The sequence below is a fragment of the Phacochoerus africanus genome, chromosome 4, assembly GCF_016906955.1.
Source record: "Phacochoerus africanus isolate WHEZ1 chromosome 4, ROS_Pafr_v1, whole genome shotgun sequence".
In the NCBI taxonomy this organism is placed as follows: Eukaryota; Metazoa; Chordata; class Mammalia; order Artiodactyla; family Suidae; genus Phacochoerus; species Phacochoerus africanus.
Genome location: NC_062547.1, coordinates 135052515 through 135075305, shown reverse-complemented (window position 1 = coordinate 135075305; position 22791 = coordinate 135052515). Strand labels below are relative to the sequence as shown.

Genomic DNA, 22791 nt, shown 5'->3' with positions numbered 1-22791 from the left:
GGTCAGGAAAAGGACGTCCTATTTATCCACTGGGCTACATAACAAAATGCCATTCTCCACTTTGTTCTGGACGAGCGGGCATGGAGGAACGCAGTCAGCCTGAGCGGTTATTATTTTGGTTGCTGTCTTTGATGTTTGCAAAGAAATGATGACATAGAAGCCCGGAGCCCGGCGCAGGAGCCAAAAGCTTGTTAGTGATTAGAGGGGGGATAATGGCCCTGTGGAGTTTCCCATTGTGTGTGTAAAGCTCAGAGCTGCCAACTTCTGTCCTGGAGCTGGAGCTTTGAGGACCGTTTGAGCCCCCTGAGCTGGCACCCCTGGGAGCAGGGCATATGGAAAGGGCCAGAAGCAGCTGGGTCCTCCTCTCATTAGGGTCTGAGTTAAGTCATCCAGCCTGAAAGCTCCTTCCACGGAGCAGCCTCCTGTGGGTCCCCATGCCCCAAGAGTGGAGACGGAGTGTTTTGTCTTTCCAGGTCACTCTCCTGCCAGCCGGGGTTGCAGACTGTCAGGCCATGGGTCAGGTCCATCCCCCTAGACGTGTTGTGTTGGGCCATCATGATAGTTTCAATTTGTAGGTGTTGCCAATCTTCGAAAAGTAATGAGTTTTCAAATAAAAATCTAGATTTCTGGATTCTCTCTTTAAAAAATTGGAAGATTTGGCAACACGAGGTGTGCATTCCCCTAGTTGGCTGGAGTCACGAAACCATAGCCATCATGGGCCGAGCACAGCCTCTGCAGTTCTCCATGGTTCCTGCCTCTCTCTGCAGGCCCCCACACTCAGCCCAGTCACCGAGTCTTTCGTCCAATAGGCAGCAAGCAGAGTGACGTGGCTGGAAGTGTGGGTTCTGCTGTCGCACCCTCTCCATCCAGATCGTGTCTTCGCCCTCCTGAGCAGTGTGATCTTGGGAAAATTACTTAATCTCTTGGTGCCTCAGTTGTTGATTCTGTGCCGTGGAGATAATAGGCAGCCTACCTCATAGGGCGGATGGGTGGGCTAAGCGAGATGGAATTAGAAGCACACATGGTGAGCCCTCGATAACTGGTAGGTGTGGTTGCTGTCGTTATTACCATCTTGCTCCCCTTCACCCATTCACATTACCTGCCTGGCCTCTCCAGCCGGTTGAGTTTAGACTGAATTAGACTGAGCCCCGTGGTCAAGAATCTAGTGTCCTCATCTTTTCGTTGGCAGCCATCCCAGTGGCTGGCACACAGCAGACGTGCCAGCGAGCATGTGTCAGGTGGCTGGATGAATGAGTTGGGAGCGTTGTAAGAGCAGCGGAGGTAGTAAAGCTGAGTGTCTCGGGGCCAGGGCTCGGCTGCTCTCAGACCCCTCCTCTGCCCTGATTAGTTCTTCAGCTTCTGTGCACCTCAGTTTCCTTACCTGTAAAATGGGTAATAATGGTCTCTGCCACACAGGGCGGGCAAGGGCCTGTGGGACTCACCTGGCTTAGCCCGTGCAGGTGGTCCTCAGGGAGGTGTTGGTGTCTGTCATCACTGGACATCCATTCCTTCCTGTGGTTGGGATACGACTTCTCCTTCCCTGTCCTTCCTCTCCTTGCTTTCTCCCTGTTCCTCCGCACTCAGAGTTTTACTTGGGAGCCTGAAGCAGTCAGGATGCTTTCCATTGCAAGTCGAGATGGCCCCATTCAGCTAGCTTCAGCAGGAAAGCTGGCTGTGGCCCCGGTAAAGGGAAACGCCCAGAGGGAGGGAGGACACCAGCTCTCTCCTCTGTGCTTTCCTTGGCTCTGCCATCCTCCGTGAGCGGGCTTCGGTCTTAGACCGGCTCCCCTCATGGTTCAAGATGGTCACGAAGGCTCACCCTGGGTCACTCGCCTTTGCCTGAACCCATCGTGGGATCATGCTCATTGGCTCAGGACCATGAGAACCCGGCCCCGGCGTTGGAGCTGAGGTCTTGCCCGACGGATTGCAGTAGCCAGTGGGAGCCCTGAAGTTCCTTTCTGAGTTGTCGTGGCTGAGACGTGCCAGTGGTGCTTTGTAGGCTGCTGACTCCTCCTGGGCTGGGACCCTGTGCAGGTCAGCAGAGACACATGGGACGGGCGCCTCGGAGTGAGTGGGGCCCCTTGGATCACATGTTGTGGATGCCAAATATGGGATCAGGGAGGTTGGCGTTCGTGAGAGTCACACCTCAGTGGAGCCGGGAGGTCAGACCAGCCTCTGAGACCGGGGACGAACACTCTGTTCCTGTGAGGACCAGCGTCCATTCTTCCATGTGTGGACGTGTGTGTGTGCACGCATGCACTGGATATGGACACTCCTGTGGCCGCAGCGACTCCTGAGCAGGCATCAGTTGCTCTAGGTCTCCGGGCCTTGCAGTGACAGTGCAGCCTGGACAACCCCTTGGAGACGAGGGCCTGTCCGCTGCACATTCCTCCAGGGTGAGCCCAGCTGCGTAAGTGAAGGCAGGCAGGGCTTGCTGAGTGTGGTAGGCGGGCCAGTGTGAGACCCTGAGGGCCACTCGTAGGCTTTGGAGCCTAGGACTCCAAAGTGAGAGAGGCAGGGCACCCCAGGAATAGGATGGCCTCTGTTTGTGTGCAAGGACTCTGCAGCAGAGCGTGTCCGTGCGCATGCGCACATGTGTGGCTTCCAGACACAGCTGACGGGGTGGGTTTTGGCGGCAGACTACAGGGCGTTGGATTGCATCCTGATGGTGTCGCCCTTGGAAGAAGAGGATGAATAAACACATAGTCTTCTCTGCGAGCACAGCACGCCTTACATGTTGGAGATTTTCAGTCTCGCCTGGAAGGAGGCAAGCTCTAGACTAACTGTTCTGTCCTCCATTTGATCCCTGCTGCCACGAGCAGGTGGAACAGAGGCTGAATAATGAAGCTCTGTGTGAGGGGGCAGCTGCCCCTGGTGCTGTGGCGGCGAAGACGGGTTTGGCTGTTTATAAATGCTGGCGTTGTCTAGCAGGTTGGGCACAGTGGTGGGAGGGTGGGAAGAATGCGAAACCTGCCCTCCTGCAGCCTCCTTCAGGGGGAGGCTGGAGAATCACGTCGCTTCTAAAAAGGACAGCTAACCGTGTAAGGACATGGGGTCAGAGCCCAGCCAGGGGTCTGGAATGTAAGCACTTAGAGGCCAGGTTCGAGCAGGTGCCAGGGAAGAGGTCGCAAGAGCTCTGGAGCTCAGGGAAGGGGCTGAGTTTGGGAAGTACGTTCCAAGGTTACCAGCGGGGCAGGAACTGAGCCTGTGAAAAAGAAAGGCCTCGGATGGTGAGGGGCCCCAAGTGCCATGCTGGGGGGTTCGGCCCTGGCCCAGCACATCCACTTACTGGTTTTGGTGTGGGCACCCATGAAGGGAAGCTGCCTTTGGGGGGCCGGGCTTGATTGGGAAGTTGGTGATGTAATCCCCTGGGGTCAGGGGCTAGGGAGAAGGGATCAGCTCTTCAGAGCCGAGGCGCCGCGGGAAGAGGGTCGTTGGAGAGAACAGGTTAGGGGTAACTCTGACTTGCTCAAGGGAGTAGTACCACTGCCCAGAGGGGCCACGAAGGGTCTCGGCTGCTCCTGTGCACACTTGGGAGTGTTCCATGTAGGGTCGCAGTGACTGAGCTGGCGGGGGGTGGGGGAGTGAAGGTGGGGAGAAGAGGCCGATGGGCAGAACCGATGAAGAAGAGAGGGTTGGGTTTGAGTGCCAGGAGCTCTGGTTGGGAGGAAAGAGTGGTTGCAGGGTTCAGGCTGAGGCTGCAGGGAGGTCAGGGGGAGCTCAGATGCTCAGAAGACCCCTGTGCTGGAGGACAGGGAGCTGGGGCCCTGCTCTCTGGTCCTCAGCCCCCTCTGCTCACTGTGCCCATTTCTATATCGCATAAGGGCTGCCACTGTCACAATCAGTGCTCCTGGGACCGTCTTCACTTAGGCCTGTTTCCTCCGCTCTGCAGCTGTGGGCTGGATGGCAGGAGTCTCAGACCCACTGCCCTGACCTGCCCGGCTCTGGCTGGCACTCAGGGCAGAGGGGCTCGGGGACAGAGGAGGCGCGTTTCTGCCCTCCACGGAGCTGACTGGGACCTGCCCTTGAGAGGGGCCAAGCCCAGAACGGCTGAGCCTGGGAACCTTCTCTCCGAGGACCACATTCCAGCCCCATTCCCAGGGAGGCAGAGAGTCCATCCCCACAAATTGGAGCCTGACCCTGACCCTCTACTTCGGGTCCTGGCGGGTTCTTTTTATAGTGCTGTGGGCAGCCCAGTGGCCCCTGCTCGCTCCCGCCCGCTGCCTGCCTCTCTGGGCAGGCCTCCACATTCTCATCTGGCATCTCAGTTCAAGCAGCTAGGACTTGGGTGGGGCTGGGAGGGTGGCAGGAACCCAAGCCTGGGAGTCCCTAGAGGAGGCCTGGGAGTCCTGAGACCTAGTGGTGAATCCGAGTGAGTACCGGCCCCTTTAGCAGGGCCCATGTGTGCATTCTGCCCTTGGGTGTGTGACGAGCAAGGGGTGTCTGTGGGGGACCCTGAACCCAGCCCAATGGGAGAGGCCCCCAGACAGTGTGAGCATCAGCGGGTCAGGCCAGACCTACCTGTGCTTGAGTCCTGCTTCAGTGGGAGGAGACTGCAGGAACATGCACACCCTCCAGTCTTGGCCTTTTGATATCTTTTTTTTTTTCCCCTTTTTAGGGCCACACCTGCAGCATATGGAGGTTCCCAGGCTAGTAGTCTAATAGAAGCTACAGCTGCCGGCCTACACCACAGCCACAGCCATAGCCACGCCAGATCCAAGCTGCGTCTATGACCTACGCCACAGCTCACATCAATGGCAGATCCTTAACCCACTGAACAAGGCCAGGGATCGAACCTGCAACCTCATGGTTCCTAGTCGGATTTGTTTCTGCTGCACCACGACCAGAACTCTTTGAAATCCTGGCTTAAGGTCCAGGGATCATGTGGGGCCTCCCCCTGGGCAGGAGGGCAGTGAGCCCTTGGGGTAGCAGCCGTAGGTGTTTGGGCCATCTGCCAGGAGACACCTCAGGCCCAGGCGTTCCTCACCAGCCCAGGAGGCGCAGGGCCGTGGGTGAGAAGGCCTTTTCACTTGAGGCTCCCTCTGTGGATACTTGGCCTGGAGTTGGAGCTCTGGTGCCCTCAGGGTGTGTCCTGAGATTTTCCAGGAATTCAGACAGGGTGGTGGCGGGCAGGGGGTTGACCCAGGCTTAGCCTCCCTCTTCCCCAGTGGGCTCACTGCCCCTGTCTCTCCTCTCTCGGCAGAATGCAGAGCCCGAGCCCCGGAGCCTCTCCCTGGGTGGCCACGTGGGCTTTGACAGCCTCCCTGACCAGCTGGTCAGCAAGTCGGTCACTCAGGGCTTCAGCTTCAATATCCTCTGTGTGGGTGAGTGTCAGGCCCGGCCGGGGGCAGCCTCAGGCAAAGGGCAGACGAGGGCCTCCTGGGAGATGGGGTGCTGCTGCCCTGGCCACCTGTCGAGCTGCAAGGGGGACTCTCAGGCAGAGTGACACTTTGCGGGGTCGAGGGAGTCAGGGTCAAGGATCAAGGTGGAGCCAGGGCCTGACTCAGGGTTGCTGTGAAGAGTAAATGCGATTAGGTGCCTGAAAGTGCTTTGTACAGTAAGAATATTTATCACAGTGGTTTACCTTTTTCGTCTTTTGTCTTTTTAGGGCTGCACCCGCAGCCTATGGAGGTTCCCAGGCTAGGGGTCGAAACAGAGCTGTAACTGCCGGCCTACACCGAAGCCACAGCCACACCAGATCTGAATTGAGTCTGTGATCTATACCACAGCTCATGGCAGTGCTGGATCCTTAACCCACGGAGTGAGGCCAGGGATCAAACCCGCAACTTCATGGTTCCCAGTCGGATTCGTTTCCGCTGCGCCACAACGGGGATTCCTATCACAGTGGTTTAGATGCACTTGTTTGTTTATTTAAAAAACATTCATTTCTGTTCCTACTATGTGTCACGGACACTGTGGTAAATCAGACTCTCCCTCCATTACACTGTCATATGGCACACACCTGAACAAATAAAGCCCCTAACAGGGAGGCTCTGGAAGGTTCTATGTGCCTCAGGGCCTGGGCCTCTCAGAGGGGAGAGAGAGCTCTGCCAGACCCTCCACAGATGCCCAAGCCCTGGCATCTGCTTATCCTGAGCCTCCCTGCTCCTAATTAATGCTACATGGAGTTGGGGGTCACCCAGACAGTTAGGCCGAGCTGCTGGTGGCTTCAGACCCCAGCCCTGTTGGCCCCATGACCATCCTGGGCCCAGAGGGCTGGTGTGCAGAGCTGGTGACCACGTTGGTCCCACTGAGGCCCACAGAGGCCAGTGTCTAGTGGCATCTCACTGCACCCTACGCGCCCCTTCCCCGCTCCCTGAGGAAACAGCTCACGTGTCCCACGCACCCACATATTATGTTTGAGGCAGGCTTTTTATTTTTTTCCTGCTTTTTAGGGCCACACCTGCTACATAGGGAGGTTCCCAGGCTAGGAGTTGAATCGGAGCTCTAGCCCCTGGCCTACACTTCAGCCACAGCAATGCATGATCCGAGCCGAGTCTGCGACCTACGCCACAGCTCACAGCAGCCCTGGATCCTTAACCCACTGAGCGAGGCCAGGGATTGAACCCGCGTCCTCATGGGTGCTAGTCGGGTCCTTAATGCTGAGCCACAATGGGAACTCCTGAGTCAGCCTTTTGACTCTTCTTTCTGAGGCCACTGAGAAGGGATGGTTCCTGGGGTTGGGGATGGTGAGGGATGGAGGGGGGAGCCTGCCCCTCTCTCTTGCATGGAGGCCGAGGGTACCTGAGTGCCCCCCTCCCCAGCCCGGGCGAGTCACCAGGGAGGGCCCCTGTTCCGGCCTCTGACCTCCCCGCCCCCCAGGGGAGACGGGCATCGGCAAGTCCACACTGATGAACACGCTCTTCAACACGACCTTCGAGACTGAGGAAGCCAGTCACCACGAGGAGTGCGTGCGGCTGCGGCCCCAGACCTACGACCTCCAAGAGAGCAACGTGCAGCTCAAGCTGACCATCGTGGATGCCGTGGGCTTCGGGGATCAGATCAACAAGGATGAGAGGCAAGAGGCAGGAAGGGCAGCCCCGCCTGGTCTCTTCCCCGTGGTGCCGCCCGCGCGGGTGGGGTGCCAACCCTCCATCCTAGGACTCCGCGCTCCTCGCTGCCCCTGGACCGGTAGCCCAGCCCGTGCTCCATGGGGGCCAAGGGAGCGCCGCTTGGGGAATATCTGAGGTCCCGAGGACCCCTTGGGGACCAGGAGAAGGGGTCAGCCACCAGCACCCAGACAGGGATCCCAGGGAGACGCTGTCCGTCTCCTCAGAGAAGGCCGGGGGGCAGCTGGCCTGGCTTGGGGCCCTGCCGCCGCTCCGCCGCCTGCCGCCTGCCTGCCTGCCTGTGACGGAGCTCCCTGTAGTTACAGGCCCATCGTCGACTACATCGACGCGCAGTTTGAAAACTACCTGCAGGAGGAGCTGAAGATCCGCCGCTCGCTCTTCGACTACCACGACACGAGGATCCACGTCTGCCTCTACTTCATCACGCCCACCGGGCACTCCCTCAAGTCCCTGGATCTGGTGACCATGAAGAAACTGGACAGCAAGGTCTGGTGCCCTCCCGCTGGTCCTGTGGGCTCCCGGTCCTCCGCGGAGGTGGGGTGAGGCAGCTGCATGCGACTCTCCGCTGTGGTCCTCAGGGCTCCGCTGGCTGGGGCCTTGCAGACAACCCTCTTGGCTTGGTCTTCTCTGTATTTTCTCTGTCCCTGTGCCTCCAACCAACCCCCGATGCTCTGGGCTCTTTCTGCAGAGCTCTGTCCCCTGCGTCTGGCTCTGAGCCCCTTCTTTCCTGCTGAATTGGTTCTTATTCTCAGCCTGCTAGCTCGTAGCCACCTCCCCATCACCCTAGGGTTACCCCCGCCCCCCTTGTGTGTCCCCTGGCCCCTCTAGCCCTCTGACCCCCTCCCCAGGGCACCCCAATTCTCTGCTTATCTCATCTCACTTAATTCCTAGTTCCTCTGCCCCCTTCACGTCCCCTGTCCTTCCTGTCGTGGCTCCCCTTGGGGTCCTCCTGAGGACCTCAGAGAGAGGAGAGTTAAGGCCCAGAATTGGAGTAGGAAGGGGGAGTGGGTGTTACGAGGGCAGTTTCATGGGGACAGTGGGAACCGCGTGGGGTCCTGGAGGGTGTGCAGCTTCACAGTCACCTGTCACCTTCCACAAGAGTTAATTTTCACCGGGAAGAATGGGGTAACCTTGGCTTGGGAGATCTTGGGGTCTTCCTTTGACTTCCTGCTTGTGGGGAGCTCAGCCTCCTGCCATTGCTCCTGTTAGGCTCCATGCTAGTTAAGACCTTCAGAGCACTCTAGGTCAAAGCTGAGCATGCACAGGGGACTAATTTTGGGCTGAATGGAGGTTTGAGGGAGCCGGGGCTGTGAGCCCTGCAGCCAGTTGTGTCAACCCATCGCAATGGCCCCAGATGGCTGGGTTCAGGCCAGGACTCCCCTTGGGAGCAGCTCCTTCTCTCTGATGTCGTGCCCCTCTGCCCAAGTCTGTGGCCTGAGCAGGGCTGTCCACAGTTAGGGAGTAACTCGCCTGCTGTCTCCTCTCCCCGATCCTGGCAGGTGAACATCATTCCCATCATTGCCAAGGCTGACACCATCTCCAAGAGTGAGCTCCACAAGTTCAAGATCAAGATCATGGGAGAGCTGGTCAGCAATGGGGTCCAGATCTACCAGTTTCCCACTGATGACGAGGCTGTTGCCGAGATCAACGCAGTCATGAATGTGAGCGTCGAGCCGGGGCCTCAGGGCTCTGGGGCTGGAGGGCTTGGAGCCTGCACAGATCTCTGGCAGAGCCCCAGGCCACTCCCGTTCCCCTAGATGCCTGCCTTTGCTCTTTAGCAAAGTCGGGTGGGCATCTGGGAGCCAGCCAGTCCTGTGCCCTGTGGACCCGGAATGGGAGGACTCGGGTGTTAGCCTGGTACTGGTGCATCCCTAGGTTTAAGTTGCCCACGAGGCAAGCTTAGGGCGGGGATCTGAAACCTGCCGGAGTGAGCAGGTAGGATGCCACGGCTTGGGAACTTGGAAGAGAGCCAGGCCCACAGGTCCTTCGAGGGAGCTTCCGGGGGCTCCTGGGGAGTCCAAAGACTGAAACAACACCCTAGAACATGAGGAACCTTATTTTGGAGGTTCCAGGATACTTCTCCCAAGGAGAGCCAGGAATTGAGTATCTGGCCAGGTCTTGTTCAGGTCTGGGCAACCCACTCCCCTGGGGCCCAGGGGCAGCGAGGGTGGGGCCGTCAGTCAACCGAGTCAGCTCAGCGCTCATGCGCACTTGGACCCCTTGCAGGCACACCTGCCCTTTGCTGTGGTGGGCAGCACGGAGGAGGTGAAGGTGGGGAACAAGCTGGTGCGAGCACGGCAGTACCCGTGGGGAGTGGTGCAGGGTGAGTGTGGTGGCGAGAGCGCGTCCCCAGCCAGACCCGAACCTCGCCCCCTGTCCTGCGTCCTCCGCGCGACCGCCTGCCACCCGTCCACCCTCTGGAGTCTGCCTCTGACACTCTAGCCGCGGTCCTGCGCTGTCCTCCCCACGCCGCCTGCCTGCATGCCCGGCTGATGCCCACATGCCCTCTGCTTTCAGTGGAGAACGAGAATCACTGCGACTTCGTGAAGCTCCGGGAGATGCTGATCCGGGTGAACATGGAGGACCTCCGCGAGCAGACGCACAGCCGGCACTACGAGCTCTACCGGCGCTGCAAGTTGGAGGAGCTGGGCTTCCAGGACAGCGACGGTGACAGCCAGCCCTTCAGGTGACAGCCTGTCTCCACAGCCACGGCCAGACTTGCCACACGGGCACCTGTTCTGGGGGCTCGTGAGCCAGGGAGCGAGGCCCCGGGGACGCGAGCATCCTTCCCCCTGGCCCCAGCGTGCCCAAGTGCTTCTGCCTCTCTGGCTCTGCCTACCCCGTCCCGGTCCCGCCGTAATCCCGCCCTTGGCCTCTTTCTCCCGGGTCCCCACAGCCTCCAGGAGACGTATGAGGCCAAGAGGAAGGAGTTCCTGAGTGAGCTGCAGAGGAAGGAGGAAGAGATGAGGCAGATGTTTGTCAACAAAGTGAAGGAGACGGAGCTGGAGTTGAAGGAGAAGGAGAGAGAGGTGGGTGCCGGGCTGGGGGTTGTGGCGAGGCCAGGGGGGGTCCCGGGGCTCCTTCCGGGCCCACGCGAAGCCCGGCCTCTGCTCCTTCTGCTCGCAGCTCCACGAGAAGTTTGAGCACCTCAAGCGGGTCCACCAGGAGGAAAAGCGCAAAGTGGAGGAGAAGCGCCGCGAACTGGAGGAGGAGACCAGTGCCTTCAACCGCAGGAAGGCTGCAGTGGAGGCCCTGCAGTCCCAGGCCCTGCACGCCACCTCGCAGCAGCCTCTGAGGAAGGACAAGGACAAGAAGAAGTAGGTGGTGGGCTCCTGGCCCTGGGCTCCCTCCCACTCCCGCTCCTTCTCGCCCCTTCTCAGCTCTCATCTCGCTCCCTTTCATTCTCACGTTCTCACTCCCCTCATCTCTCGTTCGCACCCCCTCTATTGTTCTCACCCCCTCTCCTGTTCTCATCCCCTCTCCTCTCTCGTTCTCACCCCCTTTCATCTCTCGTTCTCACCCCCTCTCTCGTCCCCACCCCCTCTCTCGTCTCTCTCTCTCTCTCTCTCTCTCTCTCTCTCTCTCTCTCTCGTCTGTCTCTCGTCTGTCTCTCTCTCTCTTCTCTCTCTCTCTCTCTCTCTCTCTCTCTCTCTCTCTCTCTCTCTCTCTCTCTCTCTCTCTCTCTCTCTCTCTCTCGTTCTCGCCCCCTGTGGTTTGTTCGTTCTCATCGCCCCCTCTGTCTCCCTCCCTCTCACCGGTTCACCCCTTTGCTCTCTCCTTTGCCCTGCTCTCTCACCTCATTCTCACTCATCTTTCGTTTTCTTTCTCTGGTGGCCTTCATGGACCAAGACCTCAATCAAGCGCGGGCGCCCACCCTTGTCTTGGTGCATGAGTGGCCCCTCTCCCTCCCCCATCCCACAGCCCATTACTCTCTCTCTCTCTCTCACTCTCTTTCTCCTGCAGCCCCTCAAGAGCTGGGTGGAGGAGGCCGGCCGCCCAGGCAGGGAGTGGCCCCTGAGAGGGTGTAGGCTCCTGGGGAACGTCTCTCAGGCCGGGAGAGGGTCAGGGCCTCGGCATGGCAGCATTTCTGGACAGAATCCCAAAGCCCCTGTGGGTTCTCCTTGGGCGGCCGTGGTGCCGCCCCTCCGTCCTGAGGCTGTGGACGTGGTCCCCATGTGGACAGGCAGGTGCTGACTGAGGACAGTGGAGCCCAGCCAGGCCTGACCCCCTGGACACTGTGATCACGGCCTGCTGAGGGAAGGGCCACAGCTCCCGGTAGGGGCTCCCTGAGTCCTGCTGGGCAGAGGGGCTGCCCCTTGAGGAGAGGCTGGAGTTGTTCTTCTGGGAGTCAGGAGTTGACGGGGAGGAGAGAGAGGGGTAGGGGATGAGAGGAGGCCTTTCCCAGCCTCCAGGAGGCCTGGCAGCCTCCTGGCCAGGTGGGGGCCGCCCTAAGTCCCTCCTCCTCAGCGTTTTTCATGGCCCGTTTCCACACTCAGAGCTGGCGTCCGGGTGCCCTGGCTTCCTCTCCCACCTCACTTCATTCAGCGTCCCACACCCCGTCCCCCCTTGGGGATCTCGTCCATTCCTGCTTCTCCCTGCTCCTGGCCTGTGTCAGTAACTTCCTTCTCTTGCCTACCTCAAAAACTAAGCAGGCGTATCCATCTCGGCCCTCAGTCTTATCCTCTTGGAATCTCATTTCCTCCTGGAATGTTCGAGAATGTGTATGTCCAGGCCCTTCTTTCCTTGGTGGCAGTGGAGCGTTGTGGTTAGAGCCATGCAGTGCATAGCTAGCTGTGGCCCTGGGATGCTGCTTGTGGCGTTAGCCCTCCCCTGCCCCCCAGCATCACGTTCCCTAACACACGCACATGCGTGACACAGGTACGCTGTCTTAGTCTCTCCTGCCGCATCACACACAGAGACTCAGATGCACGGCTACCAATATACACAGTTCCCAGGACACACCTGCACAGAGGCACAGACACATCGAAGGAAAAGAAAGTTAAAGGGCTTCTCCCTCGGGGGAGGCCGGGAGGACAAAGCCAGGCATTTAGGAACTAGAGGCTAGTTCTCAGTCTTCAGGCCTGTTTTCTGCTTTGGGACAGAGAGGCTTCCTTCTTGCTATAGTTTCCCCATCCTGCTGACTCCCAATCCCCCTGCTGGCACTGCTGGGGCAGATAAGCCCCTGCCTGTCCTCAGGGAGGACCCCGGCCCCACACTCCCCTCAGCTGTATTAGTTTCCCTTCAGCTTTGCCTTTGCTTCTAGCCCTGGTCCCATGTCCAGCTCTGTGAATTGGAACCTGTGTGGATTTCAAGCTAGCAGCTAAGAAATCTGGTTTCTCCTGGAAGGAGTATGCCAGTTTGTGGCCCAGGTGCTGGCACCCCAAGAGACTTTGCCCTGTTCCTGCCAGGTTAGCCCAGGCCATCTCGGTTAAAAAGAAAAAAAAAAAAAAAAAAAAGGCAGAGTCCCCTAGGAAGTGAGATGTGGAGAAACCTCTCAAAAACTGAAGACAATAGAGTTCCCGTTGTGGCTCAGTGGGAAGGAATCTGACTGGCATCCACGAGGACGCAGGTTCGATCCCTGGCCTCAGTCAGTGGGTTAAGGATCCGGCGTTGCCATAAGCTGTGATGTAGGTCACAGATGTGACTGGGATCTGGCGCTGCTGTGGCTGTGCTGTAGGCCAATAGCTGTGGCTCCGATTCAACCCCTAGCCTGGGAATCTCCAGATGCCGTGGGCATGGCCCTAAAGAGAGGGAAAAAAAAAAAGCAAAAACCCCTAGAAAACTGAGGACGAGGACCTGTGGCTGGGTTAGGGTGTAAGGTCAGTGGGGTGGGGTCGGCCGGGTTCAAGGGCACTGGCACAACTCAGGGTGGGGCTCATCACTGGTGTCAGGTTTCCAGGCTTTTTTCATGTGACCTGAGCCTGGAAACAGGTCTTTTCTGTTGGCGGGACATTCCAGAAAGCTTCAGTCAGTTTGGCCTCTGGGAGAGGGCCCTCTCCTCCTGTGCAGGCCTCGGGGAGGCCAGGAGCGGGGTAGATGGGGTGGCTGGGAGCACCCTTCCCCCGGCCTGGTCAGGGCACCGGGGTGAGTCAGGAGTGCATTTAGAGGGGCCTTTGGGGACGCCCGTTTACTTGAATGGCTTTGACCGATTGTACTTATTCGTCAAACCTTAATCCCTTTTTGTAAAATTACCTCCTAGTCGGATCTGGACGCTCAGCCTGGGATGCCATAAACCGAAGCGAGTTCTCTGCTTTGCTCGTCCCAAATGCCAAACTGACTGTCCTTTCCCAGTGTCCACCTTGCTGTCTTTTGCTTCTGTTTGATTTGGTCGTCGGCGTATCTTTTAATGTGTCTGTTTCTGTTCTGTTTGTTTTATTTTTATTTTTCAGTTAACGCACGCACAGACTTACATGTCAAGAGCGGACTTTAGACTTTCATGTGTTAAGTTGCTTGAGTTACACCTTGTGACCCTTCTCCCATAACTTGGTGTGAGGACGGACTGGGAGCCGGTACAGACTCCAGTGTTTACAGCCCTGCTTTGTCCCCCAGCCCTGTCCCCCCCCGACCGAGGCTGCCCGGGCCTTGGGGAGGGGCCACCCTCTCTATGCAAATTCGTCAAAGCCATGAATGCTGGAATCCCAAACTGATGAGGTTTATTTTTTTCAGAGCCAGTGGCTGGTCTTCCATTTACAGTGTCACTATCCCTTGATGGAGCAGTTTTGTGCCGCTCCAGCGAAGGCCCCCGCCGGCGATGCTCGGCCTAGTTGTTCAGCGTCAAGATGGCAACTCGCGCAGTGCCCTAGGCGAGGCCGGTATCAATGCTGCAGATCCGCCCGATTCCCCTTCGTTTTAATTTTTCTAACCTAGAGCCTAATGATAATAATAACTTTTAAAGCACTTCTAAATTTTTTATTTCGGCACCAGCATCAAGACAAATAATACCCTCTCCCATTATTTTCATAAGTAACACAGATACCCTGATTTTTAAAAACTAAAAACATCTCAGCCTTCCTGATGTATAAAGTATCCCTATACAATACAGGGAGAGGTGGGTAATAAACATCCTGTCATGACAGTGTTTGGAATTTCTTTACGGATGGAAGCGGGTCACGCACCAGACCACAGCCCATGTTTTCACTGTGAATGTAAATGGAACAGCAGCCCGCAGCCGTTGTCCGTGTGCCCCAGAGGCGCCACGTGTAAACAGGGACCAGCCCCACGTGTGTGTGTTCAGTGTGTGACTCCTGCTAAGACTCCCACCCCAACCCTGCAGATTCCGAATGCAAAGCGTGCTCAGAGGGAGAAGGTTTCTTTTTTCCAGGTCATTGTTTGCTTTTTCCTGGCGGAGTCACAGGACGAAGAGACGAAGGTGTCTGATGTTCGTGAACAATGTGAGAAAAAAACTGCCTGCAGAGGAGCTTTTCCCTTTTAGCTGCCCTCTTAGGGAGCCCATCCCAGGTCCACACATGCTCCTCTGTTCCTGTTGGTTTGCAAGCCACTGAGACTGTCAGGGTTGAAAATACGCTCTGATAACACGGGATGCGAGAAATGCATGGCTAAAGGGAGGATTTCACTGAATGCTGGTGAAGCACTGAGCTGGGCACAGGCTCCCCAGAGTGACACGCAGCTGTAGCCTCAAGGAGCTCACAGTCTAGTGCCCTCCTGAGTTGGAAGCCTTAGGAAGCCGCGCTCATGTATGGTCGGATCGGCAGTTTGTTTTTTGTGTCCTCCTTCTTTCCTCCCACCGTGGCTTCCCTCTTTGTGCCTTGGCTTCCTGCTTTGCTGATGTCCAGGACTAGGTCCTGGCTCCCCGCTGCCATGCAGAGAAGGGTGGAGGGTGAGTTGTGTGTATCCACCGAGGTACGGCCAGGAAAAGCAGGCCTTTTTCTCCTCACCAGGAGGGCAGGTTTTAGTGACGCTCACGTTTTATCACTGGCTCCAAGGATTCTGCCCTTACCAGAGGTGGATACAGATTTAGAGGGGCTGGAAGCTTGAACTCTTTGAGAAGCCTTCTTCCAAAACATACCCCCCCCAAAGAACAACAACAAAAAAAAGGGATACGAATATAAGGTCGGTACAAGGCTTTAGAAGGGGCCTTGAAACTTAAGCTTCGTTCGTGTCATAGTGAATCCACCTCTGCTTGTAACGGAGGACTGATGCTTCCGTGTGGGTATCCAGAAAGACACATCAGCCTATCTGAGGCAGATGTGGACTGCAAGCAGCTTAACTTTAGGGCCATTATGTGTCTGAAAATGTATTTAGTTGGTGGGAGTATGACCTTTAAGATCGCCTCTATCAGCTAGTGTATTTCTCAAGATGAGGCCCAGCGACCCAGCGGGGTCCTCGATTACATAAGAAATGAAGATTCCTGGTTCGTGGGCCAATCTGGGGACTCTCGGAGCAGGTAGATTCTGCCATCCGCCCACCGCTGCCTGCGGGCCACCCCCAGGCATACCTTGGAGGCCAGAGGTGGGGCTGGTTACCTGTCTGTGGGCCCAAGGCTTCCCGGCATCTTGGGGGAGACCTGCCATTGTGACGTTTTCTGAGGTCTGAGCTGCCTCCCAGGTCCCACTGGCTTTGGCGGGCCCCGCTGCACTTTTCTTCCATGCTCTTTGTGTTTGGAATTTTGTCGTTTTAGCTGAGACCAAATTAATCCTTGGTGCACACGGCAAGCTTGAAACTTGCTGTTATTTACCGAGCTGCCCCCATGGAATGGGGCCTTTGTTGCGGGGCCTGCCCGCCCCTCCTTTGCTGTCACAGTGGTGTCTGTTGGTATTGTTAGGGTTGTCAGTGGGATGATGCTGGCCTTTACTATCATGTCTTTCATGAACCAAGTTGGTTTGGGGTAGAATCACCATATAATTTACTGCCCAAACTGAGACTTTGCGAGTGAAAGGAGATGCTCTTAATTATTATGCCAGGTCAACAGGCATAAGCCGTAACTGTCTCAGGCACCCTGGGATGTGCGGTCGCCCGAGTTATGGGGAACCTGAGTCTAGGTGGTCTGTACTTGTGCAGACCGGCCGCATATGTGTTCATGTATGTTCGTGTGGGTTCCCTGTGAAGTGGGGCTCAGATAACTGGATAAGAGGCCGGAGGGAAGTGTGGCTTGCTACTCTGTTACGTTAACATGCTTTTCTAAAACTGCCTCACTGGTTAATTCATTTACTCCTTCATTCATTGACTGTTTTTGTTCCCTTCCATTCACTTTGTACTCATTTTTTTCCATTAAATTTTGCATTTATTTTGAGTTTTTGTGGTGTCTTTTTTTGGGCAGTGGCTTTTCTGATTTAATGTTTCCTAGCCTATTAATCCGCTACGGCATCCCGTTTAAAACGCAGCTTGTCTTATCTGTGAACTTTGTGGAGTTGATCAGCCTCTGTAGGAGGTATGTTTTAATAATGAATCCTGCCATGGGCATCTGTGAAAGGCTCTTGAATAGGTTGGCAGTGGAGGAAAGATAGTTACGACTGAGAAGAGGCAGCCTGTGGCCAATGCATCTTTACCAGGTGACTGTCAGGTAGCACATGAGGAAAGGCAGACCCTGCCCTTGAAGAGTTTACATCCTTGTGGAGGCTTGACATGGAACAGCCAACCTTTGAGTTCTTCCTGTCTGCCAGTCATGACTCTCAGGTGCCTTGCATATATTAATTCCTCTAATCTTCACCATAATCGTATGATTAGGTATCATTTTCGCCATCTTAGCGGTAAGACACAGAGAGGTCGAGCAATGACCCAAGGTCATACAGCTCTTAGCTGGGAGGATTTGGGGTTTGAATATTGGTATCTTGCACCCTTAATTTCTGAGCTATGGCTGTTCCTTGGCAACCTGATGGAATGATGGAGGAACAGGGGAAATGTGGCCAATATTAAAGCATGCAGTTTGACAGTGTGGGAGGGTGGCCTTGAGATGGTTATGTAGACACGGGGTGCCCTGGCAAGGAGACGAATCTGTGGTTGAGGAAGGGCAGACTGGTGGTTGAAGGAAGCGATGGCAATCTCCTGGGCCCACCTGTTGGGGAGCTTTTTCTTTTGGACACTAGGCTTATCTCTGGCAAGACCCAAGTGAGGAGCTAGGGGACCAAGGTGGGGACGTTGACAGCCCAGCTGGAAGAAGGGCATGCAGGCAGCCCTGGAGAAGGTATGGCACAACTCTCCCCATGGGGAGGCAGGTGACAGAGATGCAAAGTCTTCTCTAAGCTTTGAAGGACAGACTCTCCAGGAAGCCAGGGGCAGTAGGGCCACACCGCGGGAAGAAACAACATTATAAAACTTGGCTCACACAATGGGGGAGGAAATATCTGAAAAGTTTCAGACAGGTCTGTGATGCTCATCTACCCTGTTCTTCTCTTAGCCCTTCCGCCTCTGAGCCCTCTCCCATCTCCATTTTTCTGCAGCCACAGCCCTTCACCAGCCCCTAGCCCCTGTAGGAGGATGGAGTGTGTCCTTATTTCTGCCACCACAGTGACCCCCCCCCCAATCTCTGATCTGAGTTCCTACCCTTGGGGAAAAAAAAGTGTTAGAGGAGAGTTAGGATGGGACCTGGGACCCCCAGGCAAGCTTGGACAGCACAGAAACTCAAAACAACAACCACCACCTCACGAGTGGTACTTGGGCAATACGGAAGTTTGCCTCCCCAAAGAAGGGGAAGGTTATTTACAGAAAGATGAAGCAGCAAGGCGGTCCCTTACCCCAGGACTGTGGCTCACAGCTCTACCTTCTGTCTCCAAGGGATTGAGAGCTGGTTTACCTCCAGGGATGCAGCTTTACATCCAGAGCTACTGGGTTAAGGGTTCTGGGTACCTGTCAGCAGTGTCCTGATGTCAGGGACAGCCTGAGCTGGCGTGGGCCTGTAGGACAAGCCACCACCAACGACAGTGCCCCCTCACAGTGGGAGGAGGGGGGCAGAGGGAGCTGTGGCCACAAGCAGCCTGCTGCCACCAGTGTCTTGCTCCGGGTGGGACTAGAGGACGGTTCCTGATAGGACCCGGGAGATGGAATTTCAAGTGTGTTTGACTCTATCATAAAGTCCACATGCATGGTATCCATGTGAAATAAGACTCAGACGGGGTTGAAAGGAATCAAAGTGTATTTTACCAAAAGCCCCAGCAGGTAGCTATGTCTCAGCAGATGGTAGAGATGTGAACTGACTACCGTACAGACACTATTATCATCTGTCTCTGGTCCTTGACTATTTTGAACCTCGTAGCAAATCACACGCCCTATGGCTTAGCACATTTACCCAAAAAAACTTCCATGGAGGGACCTCACAGAACACCTCTACGTGTGTGGCTCAGTCTGTGATATCCCCAGCACTACCGACACAGCCCCAGCAGGTATCTCTGTCAACTGGATGCCCCTGCCTAGAGAAGGCTCTGCAGTGTCACAGCATCCGAGGGCAGCTTGCGAGTCCTCACAGCCTTGCGAGTCCTCTCCTCCTCCTGGCAGCGCAGGGCCGGGGGCAGGCTCAGCCTCCGAACCTGCTCACCTCAACAGCGTCTGGGAGTTGTGCCTTCCCAGCTTAAGGGTAACTGGAAGTGTCATTCTTTAACTCAAAAATTCCCCTCGTTAAGCTAATAGACTCCTTTGCTTAGGAGTAAAAAGAGATTTGCCTAAAGCTTCATCAAGTTACCTTCTGTACATAAACAAAGCCTGCTTGATCATCACGTCCTTAGAACAAAAGACTTAAATCATGGCCAGGTCCAGGGATCTGGAGAGACTGTCCCATTTTTGCAGGGGCGGGCAGGGTGCTGGGACCCGAAGCGCTGCACATGTTCATGAGATAAGCCTAGGAAACTGGAAGGCCCTGGCCAGCCCTGGCAGGTGGAGCAGCTAGAATGTGTCTGTCAGTACCAGGGCTCGCTCTGGCCCTCCGCAGAGCCTACCTCTGGCCTCATATTCCAGCCCTGATACAGCTCTTGCTGGAGAAAGGAGCAAAACCGCACTGCAGCAGGAGCATTTATTCCTTCTCTCTGGGGCCCAGAGTGGCAAGGGAGGCAGGGGTTCAATCTGTCAGACTCCCTTTCCCTTAAGGACCCAGACCCATCTTTTTTGCCCCCTTATTTTTTTTTTCTCAAGATTCAGGAACATTTTCTCAGTTCCTCTTTCAGGGCCTTCTTCCTTTGTTATAGGATCCATAAAGCCACGAATATGAGGAGTCCATGCAAGGAGGGATTGCCATTATGCTCTCAAGGGCACGGGGGTAGGGGCACAGGGGCTGGCAGGTGAAACAGAACGTTGTCTGTGCAGGAAGGTGACTACACACGTATCAGCTGCTGCTTTACAAGTTCTTTGCAGCGGTTCCACTGCCTAATGCCAACCTGTAATTAAAACAGAGTGGTCATTCTTGAGGCAGAACCCTTTTACCTTCTAAAGAATGAGCAACTGAGTGCCAACTTGGCAGCATGGAGCAATTTCAGGAAAGTCCAACCACCCAACTTAAGAACCTAAACTCCACCATCTCAGGGACACCCATCTTCCACCTCCCTAAAACTGTCCTTCGTCTAACACATTCCATCTTAACCCTGTCCATCCTAAGCAGTTCTGCCTCCCAGTGCCTGCCTCATGGAAGCCCAGTGCCTGGGACCATATAGCGGGGGGGGGGGGGTGTCTGAAATTTACACTCCCCAATATTAAGTTCAGTGTTGCATCCCACTGAGCCGGGCAGGTCCCTGAATGCTCTTGGCTACAGGGGCTGCTGCTGGGACAAAGCGTCTCTCCCTGTCTAATTGGTCTGCTGAAGGAATGGGTCCCATACTCAGGTCCAGAGGGAATGCCATGCGTGTTCAGAGTCCTCATGGCCAGAGCATCTTCTGAAGCCCACACGGGTCGAGAAGGGCCACGGGTACCCTTCGGGGGGCAGAGTGCCTCAGCTCAAGGGGCAGAACTGAGAGCCTGGTCTGGGGCCAAGTCCATGTCTACCTGTGCTTTCTTTAGCAGATCAGAGATAGGAGCAGCAGTCGGGCATGAGCCTCTCCAGCTCTAAGGTGATGATGACCAAGGCCAGTGTGGAGCCCTTGAACTGCAGCAGCTGGTGGCCCGCCATACAGTGCTGCAGCTGCCTGGTCAGGGACGCGACGTGGAGGGAAGGATTCCTCTGAGGCAGCAGCTCCTTCACGTGGGGCCAGCCCAGGACCACCAGGGTGTGGAACTGGAGACGGTGGTTTTTAAGATTAGGTCAGAGAGCCCATACTTTTCAGATACCAAGGACCCAAAGTGCAAACAATTTAAATTTCCATCAGGGAACATCAAATGTTGCCCAACCCCTTTCATTCCCATTCATGGCCCCGCAGGGGCTTGAGGCTTAATACCCACTCTGTGGCCAAGTTCAGCTTCAACCTGGGAGAGGAAAAGACAGTCTGCTTTGCAGCAGGGTCATTAGGAGCCTCAAGTACCCCGCCTGACAGTGTTTCAATTCTGGAACAGAGAAACAGTCCATTCAAGATTAAGGTCACAGAAAAGTTACTTGTATCTGCTGAACAGGAGAAGAAACTCTGCAACTTGGCAACAGTGGCGGGTTTTCAAAATGCTACAGTCCTTAGTGATTTAATCTTCATGCTTCATAACAGACCAAAACCCCATGACGTTTCCACATTGCGTAATTTTGCCTTACTAACGGAATCATATCCTTAAGGACGACCATCATCCTCCAACTAAAACAAACACAAAACTATATGACATTTTTTTAAGTGCCGGATCAATATGGTCTAAAGCCTCAGTAAGGATTGTGGGTAGGTGCATAAAGACAGCTAAATGAATGTGTGTAAAGTGTAGCAAAAGCAGACAGATTTTTATGTACAGTATTCATAGAATGGAAAGTTACATATTTTTGCAGTGTGTATTTAAAAGAGAAACTCACTCTAATAGTGCCGTCTAAATATCTTTGTAAAGTTCATGTCTTTAGAAGTGGGAGTCTGGCAGAACTCTGTTGGATTGAAGATACAATGTCACTTGTCCGTGTGTTGTGAGCCCTGTGGGTGACCTCACTGTGCTGCATGTGCAAGGACGTGTGCTTTGCCGTCCTGTGTTGTGAACAGCTCTTCCAAAGGCACGACGAGTCCAGGGAAACTCCTCATACTTACTATGGTCAAGAAGTCCAGCGGTTCCCAGTGTAGAGATCCCAGTGCAGTTGTTCAGAATAGCCAGCTCCATCCTCAGCAGCTCATTTGGGGGAGTAGCCAGAGCCATAGTGCTTTATGAAGTCTTTTACGCGCGGAATTAACTGTAAAAAGAAAATAAAGAGGCCAAAGCCCTACACCATGTCGTGGTAGCTTTTGTTTTCCTTTCCTTGGGATTGGGCATCCATGACCCTAGGAGAGTGGTCTGCCAGTGACCCACCACAGAAAAATGCTTCCAGAAGAAAAACCAAACCAGATCTTGGCTGTCTGTCAAGTCCCTAGGTCGTTGGGACAATGTGTAGTGACTACCACATGGCCGCCTGCTGCCAACAGGTCTTGATCCCCAAACTGCAGTCCAGCTCATACCCGAAGGTGGCCTTGCAGGCTGGGGCTGTGCTGTCTCCCCCATTCAGCTGCAGAACCCACTCAAAGCTTTCCAGCTGTGGGCCTCAACCCATTCTCCCATCTCCAGCCCTACCGTAATTCCTGTCATAGAGGGTATGCCTTTCTCTCTATGAGAAAGAGATGCTGATAAAACCTCGCATGGGTTTTGGCAACACCATAGGTACAAACACATTCCTTCTGCCTTCATTGAAGGCAGGTCAGTCCCAGAAAAACTGAATTTTTTCCACATATACTACAAAAGTTTGTCTGTGAATAAACATTCAAGTACCAAGTGCATGAAAGACTTGGTCCCTCTACTTTTTTTTTTTTTAAATAACAAAATCTTACTACAACCTCTAGGAACAGTTTCTTTTATAAAGGTTATTTACTTGATTTTTAGTTGGACAAAACATCTTGGGGGGAGGCTTACATTATAGTCTAACAAACAGGATTTAAATTTTTTTTTCCCAAAGATTTGGAACTGGACACACAGGAGACTCTTTCTGCCTGCTTAGACCCTGAGATCAGCCAATCTCAGGGTGAGGCCTTGTAGAAATAGCAGGGGTTCCATATCCCCAAAGGAGGAGAAGTTGGAGGGAGGGAGAGACAGAGGCCTCAGAAAGTTCAGGATTCTCTCCTGAACAGAAGCCACAGTGAAACAGAAGTTCAAGCAAGGTGAAGCCTTTCTGGGGGCTTCTTCTCCACCCACTGCACATGGCCCTCCTGGCCTTCTGGGAGAATGGTCCCATAGTCCCTAAAAACCAGGGACACAGCCAAGTCCTTAAGCAGCTTTCTTAGGTGTAGTGTCTGGGAGTGGCCATTTGGCCATATGCTTTGGCCATATGGCCTTTTTCTTCTGCTAAGTGGGAAGTGGCATCCTGCATCAACCCACGAGGCAAGATAAATCTGCCAGGAGGTAAGCCCTCTGGGTTTGCTGGACCAGGAGAATTCGGCTCTTCTAATTCCCCATTTGTGGGGTCCCAGCATCTGACAAGCCTAAGGAAGGGACAGTTGAGATCTTGGAAGGGTAATGACTTTTCCAGAATGGAAAACTTTTCCCAAGGGCACAGACCCTACAGGAAACTTCCAGTGTTATACACCCATATCCCTCAAAAGTAGCTTGGAATGAACTTCCAGGGACCCATACCTCCTCTTCTTCATTAACTTTGGCAGCAAGTCTCAGGGAAGTAATTGTGACACAATGGAATAAACGCCTTCTT

General features: G+C 54.9%; 1 protein-coding gene and 1 long non-coding RNA gene across 2 annotated transcripts in view; one reads left to right on the top strand and one right to left on the bottom strand.

The window, feature by feature from the left end:
• SEPTIN8 (septin 8) overlaps positions 1–21329 on the top strand; it is a 27349-nt gene extending 6020 nt beyond the window's left edge. The window contains 10 exon segments of the mRNA XM_047778602.1: positions 5204–5324; positions 6823–7018; positions 7370–7556; positions 8570–8731; positions 9297–9393; positions 9588–9756; positions 9967–10099; positions 10197–10387; positions 20007–20021; positions 20023–21329. Of these exon segments, the coding sequence (XP_047634558.1) occupies positions 5204–5324; positions 6823–7018; positions 7370–7556; positions 8570–8731; positions 9297–9393; positions 9588–9756; positions 9967–10099; positions 10197–10387; positions 20007–20021; positions 20023–20170 (1419 nt within the window). The 3' untranslated portion in view covers positions 20171–21329.
• On the bottom strand, positions 20158–22791 carry LOC125126325 (uncharacterized). Its single transcript, XR_007134598.1, has 3 exons — positions 22719–22791; positions 21152–21291; positions 20158–20220 (listed from the first exon to the last, which is right to left on the bottom strand). It is a non-coding gene; the product is annotated as an uncharacterized LOC125126325 (long non-coding RNA).